Source organism: Oncorhynchus gorbuscha, linkage group LG06, assembly GCF_021184085.1.
Source record: "Oncorhynchus gorbuscha isolate QuinsamMale2020 ecotype Even-year linkage group LG06, OgorEven_v1.0, whole genome shotgun sequence".
In the NCBI taxonomy this organism is placed as follows: Eukaryota; Metazoa; Chordata; class Actinopteri; order Salmoniformes; family Salmonidae; genus Oncorhynchus; species Oncorhynchus gorbuscha.
In genome coordinates this window covers 62,359,511-62,366,757 of record NC_060178.1, presented here as the reverse complement: position 1 = coordinate 62,366,757, position 7,247 = coordinate 62,359,511, and the positions used below count along the sequence as shown (strand labels likewise).

The window sequence follows — 7,247 nt, the reverse complement described above, 5'->3', positions numbered from 1 at the left end:
ACATCTCTCTTAACAACAGAGTTCAAGGGATTTAGATGTCTGCATTAAGGGCTTGAAGGCTGGGAAGGGATGACCTTCTGTTTTACGTATCATCAGAATGCTTTTGTGATCCAAGTGACCTGTGCGTGTGCGCGTGGAGTGACTTGAGCCATCTCCAGTGTGTGCTTAATGACACTTCCACTTTCCAAGTGCGGTTCAATGAGTGTACAACAACCATTTAACCAACAAGAGTTTAATATCCGTATTCTAATGTACATTTATTACACATTTTAAATAAATATCCCGTCATTAAAATTATTTGCACACATCCTCAAATAAAAATAGATTTATATATGTATAAAAACAGACAAACCAAAGGGCAACAAAATCAAAGGGAGTTTCCTACATGTCGATGCATTTTTATACCTCTAATTTAGTTAGAACTATAGCAAGAAACCTTTGATTATCAATGTAGCTGCCACATGTTCCATTGTGTGTCCTTAAAGCTCTGTTTGCTTTAACTGTGTTTGTCTGTATAGAATTCCAGACGTAGCAGGGGCACACCACAGTGTTCAAAGCAGAGGTGCCGTGGCTGTGTGTAAGACTGAACGCGACATTACCCAATACTGAGCTCCTGAACGCAGCATTTATGCTTTGTGTGTGTGTGTGTGTGTGTGTGTGTGTGTGTGTGTGTGTGTGTGTGTGTGTGTGTGTGTGTGTGTGTGTGTGTGTGTGTGTGTGTGTGTGTGTGTGTGTGTGTGTGTGTGTGTGTGTGTGTGTGTGTGTGTGTGTGTGTGTGTGTGTGTGTGTGCGTGGGGTGTGTACTGTATGTGTCGCTGAACACAGCGTATTCTGGCAGTGCGGTCGATCAGGGCCCTTCAAGTCTCTTGGAGCAGCAAGTGTGAGTCCAAACAACTCTGAACCGTCAAACAAAAGTAAAAACACAACCTAAAATACAGAGATGATAAAAGGTCCACTCTCTACGGAGAGAGGTCAGCACCCCAAATGTCCGATGAGTTATGTGCATCTAGAAACAACTTAACACAGGTCAGTACTAAAAGTCTCAAGTACAAAAATAGACTTCTTATTTGTTTCTGTTTTCTTTACTTTCTGTCAAAAATTGTAAAAACTACATGTTAGGTATAGTAATGTTCAGTACAAAAACAAATGTCTCTAGAGGTTTTGGACAGAGGAGTTCATTTCAGCTTCAGTCAGTGTTTTTTTCCTCCTCCTCTTTTCCTCCCTCTCTGACCCCCCTCAGCGTTCGGCTGAGAAGCGTGTGCGTTTAGTCCTGGGGCTGAAGGGGTAGTGGACGAAGTCAAAGGGCTTGTGCTGGGCCGGATGGGTGGGATGGGATCCCAGAGGCAATCGTTTCATAAAATGGACCTCGCGTTGGTGTTGCCGCGTTCGCGAGCCTTTCCGGGGACGTCCACGTCTGGTGAAACCCATGTACCAGCCCTCGTAGCGTGCGTTCCTCAGCGCCGTGTAGTTATTCTCCAGGACAATCTCTGAGAAGATGCAGTCGTGGCCTTGCCCATTTCTCTGTGAAAGACAAACACGCACACACACACATACATACCAGGTCAGTCTGAGGTTCTGAAGGAGCTTTCGATGAAGATTTACAGATGGAAAATATCAGATGTATGAAGGCTAGCCCGAACAGTATGTCCCTGCACACACACACACAAATACACATGCGTGCAGCCCTCCCCACACACATGAAGCATATGCTACAACCATTACAGGCCCAGATCAGAGAGGGGGGATGACAGTAAGCGATGAGTCTCCCCCCTCAGTAAACACAGAGACGCAGGCAGTGCACCAAGGACCACTCACGGGTCAGCAGCCTAAGACACCATCATAGGAGAAATACCTCAGGAGTTCAAATTCTTTATCAGCTTCATGTGTGGATAAACTAGACTAGTCTCCCTTCGGTACAATCAAATACATGGTTGACTAGCATCCATTCTATCTATCTCTACGTTTTGAGAAATGGTCCGACAGGGTGGATTTTTTATTTTCCTGCTGGCTTCTACAGTGAGAGCGAAGGGAGTTTGTGCTCTTGTATTGTGAGCAGTAGCTAGGCCCTGCGTCCTCCCACAACCCCTCCAGCCCAAAATCCACTGGACTGTGACACGTCACACACCGGCAACAGTAACTTAGCTCAACGAGCTCAACCTAGATGGACAAAATGGGCTGTTAAAAATAAATCTAGCATCCATGCAGCCAGCTAGCAAGTGCAACATACACAAATATACGCATAGTCATTTAAACACACACACACACACAGGCTGTTGCTGGGCCAGTATGGCAGAGAGAGGCAGCTCAGGGCAGATGGTGCACCTGGCAGGGTTCTGTGGGGGGGCGGGGATGGCAGCCCTGTTTATTAGCCAGCACAGCGAGAGAGGAGCAGAGACACCCTCGGACCCACAACACGTTACACAGAGGAGGAGACTTCCAACAACATACAACGACCCCTCTCACATGCAGAACCTACCAGGGGTGGACGGTTCTGGAGCCTAGCTCTAGAGAACCAACAAACAGAACCACGGCCACACTGAACTATGGTAAGAACTGTTGCAGACTGGCCATACAAAATCCACTGGTCTTAGAACCCCCAAACAGAACTACAATATAATCAAACAGTGGAACCACCGACGAAGAACCTCGAAAGCCCGAGCCAATGGAAAATGATCATAACCCTCAGTGGAGTGCTCAGAGGAACTGTTCTCTCTACCTTTCCGACCAGCTTCCCCCTCTTGTTCATGCAGATGTAGAGTCCTGTCTCTGCTCCTTTGATCCGCACGCGACTTCCAAACGTGTCCGTCTCTACGACGAGTTTGGCTGAGGAAACAAAGGGGTTTTATTATCACTATTAGTAATGGCACATTGCTCAAAGACATCGTTTGGTTGATTCAGTTTATACTTTTAATACGAGCAAACTCTATATATCATCAGACACACACACACACACAAAACCTGTGGGGACCATTCCTGAGGATTTACGCAAGCTTAAATTCTTGCAGAATGACAAAAACATGTGTACCTCAATTCTTTGAAAACTGAAGAGGCCATCCTGGAAGGACTATCAACTTTTTTTTTCATGTTTATTTACATTTCTACTCAATTCACACATAAGCACCACATTCATAGATCACGCTTGGAATCAGAAGAAAGAAAACACATAAACAGAAGTATGTTCAATGGTTTATCTATGTGTCTATGTGTACTGTAAGTCTCACAACTGCTTCTATGGTTGTAAAATAAGGAGGTGTGGGTTTATCAAACTCAAATGTGTTTATCTATGTTGTTGTGGCCTTCCACGGAGGCACGCCATGTCGACAAAGCCATTAAAAATAAACTTTTCATAGGCTTACAAACCGTTATTATTCCCACCCCCCTACCTACATGACGATGACACACACATTCATAGACCAACATTGGGAGAAATAAATAACCCATGGTGCATCTGGTAGTTTTACTGCTCAGACTCTATTCTTGTTAAAACAGATCAGAATTCAACAAATAGGACTACGGACATTTCAAAATGTTAGCCACTTGTACGTCCCTTATTAGAGATTCTAACCCCTCTTTGATTCATGCACACTGTGGTCATTGAGTTACAGTTATAATCAGATGGTTGGACTTAACAATAAAAGCCACAGCTGCAGACCCACACATACAAGCTGCTACCAGGGTAAAGGTGGCACTGGCACAGGTGACCGGAGCACCTCCACACCCCCTGGTGCAAACCACAAACACACACACTCAATAAACCACATTAGACAGGATACACACAGAACCAAAGGTCCAGTTTGCTGCCAAATTATATTTAATTCTAAAACCATTTAATGTCAATAAAAAAAAAACGTTTTATTTTAAAATAGAAATTCCAAGTCTGAACAAAATATCCATCTTTGTGAATATGCAAATATGATTAGATAAATGTAGCCTGGCTGTCCAGGGGAAACTGTGCGTAAAATGCAAGCGGACTAGTTGGAAATTCAGCGCGGTCTATTTTTCTTAGTAAGCTGGTCAGAGTAAAGAGAGAGAGAGAGAGAGCTATGCAGAAAATGTTCAGAACGTTAAGGTAAAATTATTTATAATGGCTCTTCCAGACATGCGTTTCTCTGGAGAATCACCTACAGCACAATATTCAATCCAATTTAAATTTGAGGTCCGCGGCCTCTTCTCAACAATACCTGATAGATACCGTGGCGTGTTATTTACCGTAAAAAAAATAGAGAAAAACAACTTATGTTTAATGTAGTCGCTGTATTAGTTTACTAACCTCCCACTGTGCATAGATGTCAGTTCAATGAATAGTTTGTATTTAGGCCTACATTTGGTTGAGTTGTCAACGTGAAATCAACTGAAATGTCACCATGTCATTGGATTTATGTTAAAAGTTGGGTGAAAAATATTTTAAATGCCCTTACATCGTTTTTAACGTTGATTCAACGTCATCACATAGATTTTGGGGGTTGAAATGATGATCCAACCAGTTGTTACCCAGTGGGTTCTTGCACATGATTGTAATACAAAGAAAATGGGCCTTTAGACCCTATATGCCTATATGCATAGCCCAACACTGTTATATCCATAGGGCCTACGTTAATTAGTTAGTTAGTTTATAGTTTTAAACTTAATGCATTTTGGTTAGTTAAAACTGAAAAAAGTGTGAGGAAATTGAAACAAGTACACAACGTTTGTATATTGGGCTTACCGTATACATCTCCATCGTCTGCCATGGCGTTGATCTTCTTGTTGGGCAGAACCTGCACGTGCTTCCCGCTGGTTCGGCTGTAAAGCTGGTAGGTCCGAATTAACCTGCGGCTCACACGGTCCGTCACCTTGCTCTGTTCGCTTACATGCTGCGTGAAATTAGGCGAGGACTGATTGGTTACCTGTCAGAAATTAAATGTCATCACAATCAGTATTTTGAAAAAAATGGCCTCAAAGTAGGCTAATTACAGTTGCCTATGTTTTAAGCAATAATATCCTAATTTTGCTCTAAAACCAAAATAAGCCAATTTGAAAATATGTTTCCATTTTTCTTTAGGCCTAAAAACGCACCACTTGATAAAATGCAATAGACCATAATGATTTAATACTAATGCCAAGGCCAACAGTTCCTTAAAATGATGTATGCATAATTTGTAATGTAGGAAAACCTTGAACTGAAAAAGTGGGCGCAAGGTGCAACAGCGTGTGCGTAAAAGTGAGTGCAGGCAGATAGCGTGGTGTTAGATAGATACTAAACACGTCTAAAATATAAAATAGGCTATACATAATAAATGTTTAATATTTAACTCACAATAAAATGGAGCAAGTGGGCATATTAATGACTACCTTAAACGTGTCCCTATTTGACACTTAGCCATACGCCCTCGTGTCTGTTTCAAGAAACGACAGCTAAGGAACAATGATGGAGACTCCTGGCCCTAATATTTGAACCCCAAGAGATTTTTCAGACTTGCCTTTCCCCACGCGATGCCCCTTCTGTGCCCACGCATCCTGCGCGAGGGAAGTATGTTCGCAAGATACCTGCCAAGCTGTGACGCGGGCGGCATGCAGCGCGCCCGCTGCCCCTTGCGCCTTGGGGCCCAGCTGATATGTTATATCACAAATGATATGACGATCCATCACCTCTCTCTCCCTCACTGCTCGCTATTATTACCCCGTGCTTTCAGTCCCAGAAACCATATGTTTTAACCATTTACATTTGATGTTCTACGAATTTTCAAGATGCTAAAATAACGACATGTCGTCCAATGAGATTTACAGTTTTATCCAATAATGAATAAATCCACTGAGACTGAACCATTTGTAAACGATTGGTAAATGAATCGAAAACGCGTGAGATATTTAAAATCACAATCAATCATTAAAACAAATGTTACATTTCAAATCACATGCATATGGACATACCTGAGCATAGTAGCAGAATGCAAAGAAGTGTAGGAACCTGAAAAAGAGAAACATAAATGAGTTATTATACATTAGGGCACGTAAATCACACATTAATCAACAGAAGGAGAATTGAGAGTTGCAGGAAATACTCACAGATAGCTCAACTGGGATGGGAGGCGTCGCATGTTGATTGTGTTGATTGTTCCTTCGATAAATGCAGCTGACAGGGCTTGCAGTGTTTCAAAATCGAGGTTATTTGGTAAAGATAGGCTTTGTGAAACACTGGTTTCGGTTGCAATCCTCGCTCTTCAAAGACTTCATTAAAATCCCAAACGACCAAGGCTGGAGGACGTGGTTATGTTTTTGTCGTTGTAAAAAATGGGCTACATTTCACGTCAAATAAATGTCCATAGCCTGTTTTGAAAAGACGGACGCTCACGAATTATCGTCAACCTTGACAGTGAAATGCTAAACTGAAAATGATAATTGATAACAATGATGAATGATTATTGATAAGTGTCTGTCTGTCGGTCAGGCGGCCCTCTAGTTTACCAACGTTTAAGTGCACTTAGAAAAGGTGCATTCAAGTTTTGTCAAAAGCGCTGGTGAGTTTTCTAATAATAAGAATACAAATGCAAAAGCAAACAATGTCATCCTATGCCAATGAAGATGACAGTTCATCCGCTGTAATATTTATCTTTGTAATTCCTTCAGAGAATCCTCAGTAGCTCTCTTCCAGTTTAGCCGGTTGTTGAGAGTTTATATATCGGGCTTCTCGGTGGTGAATAACGTGCGCGTCCCTTGCGTTCAGAACGGGTGATGTTGCCTCATTGATCGGTAGTGCAGGACTGGCGACTCTCCAGTCTCCCCTCCTCTCCTCCCATCGCAGGCTCCAATGTCAACCCCTTGTTCGCACTCACACCCCTGGTTAAAATGGAAGGACGATCTGCGAGGAACAAGCCCCCTTTTTCTGCAGAACAAAAGCCACCCCCCTCCCCCTGCATTTAAAACATATATTCACCTGAGGAAAAGTCAACACTTGCGAGGAGAAGCAGGAGGAGTCTTACATACCCAGTGCGCAATGACGCTTCTGCGCCGAATTACCGATGGAATTAATGAAATAACAAGAGTTAACGGAACGTTCCTGATAATTTAACATATATTCAAATCTATTCCAAATGAAAGAGAAAATTCAAACACAAATGTGCAATCTCTTTTAGTGCCATGACCGCATATCATCAATGCAAATGATTTTGCTATAGTTTACAGCTACATTATGGCTACAGATTTGGCAGGTTTTTTAAGGATGAAACAGATGTGTCACTGGGATGAGTGCAGACTTGTAAAATGCGTAT

The 7,247-nt window shown here is 42.5% G+C and overlaps 1 protein-coding gene across 1 annotated transcript; it reads right to left on the bottom strand.

The window, feature by feature from the left end:
• Nucleotides 1–244: 244 nt before the first annotated feature.
• Nucleotides 245–6,814, bottom strand: LOC124037205 (fibroblast growth factor 8-like). Its single transcript, XM_046351875.1, has 5 exons — nucleotides 6,046–6,814; nucleotides 5,911–5,947; nucleotides 4,706–4,886; nucleotides 2,717–2,823; nucleotides 245–1,521 (listed from the first exon to the last, which is right to left on the bottom strand). The coding sequence occupies exons 1-5, from the start codon at nucleotides 6,075–6,077 to the stop codon at nucleotides 1,237–1,239; spliced, it is 642 nt and encodes a 213-aa protein (XP_046207831.1). The 5' UTR covers nucleotides 6,078–6,814; the 3' UTR covers nucleotides 245–1,236.
• Between the last annotated feature and the right edge of the window lie 433 nt (nucleotides 6,815–7,247).

Coding starts and splice junctions, on each gene's coding strand:
- LOC124037205 (XM_046351875.1), bottom strand. CDS start 6,077: ATGCGACGCCTCCCATCCCAGTTGAGCTATCT. Junction 5,948..6,045: donor CCATCCCAGTTGAGCTATCT/GTGAGTATTTCC, acceptor TCTCTTTTTCAG/GTTCCTACACTTCTTTGCAT. Junction 4,887..5,910: donor CATTCTGCTACTATGCTCAG/GTATGTCCATAT, acceptor AATTTCTGACAG/GTAACCAATCAGTCCTCGCC.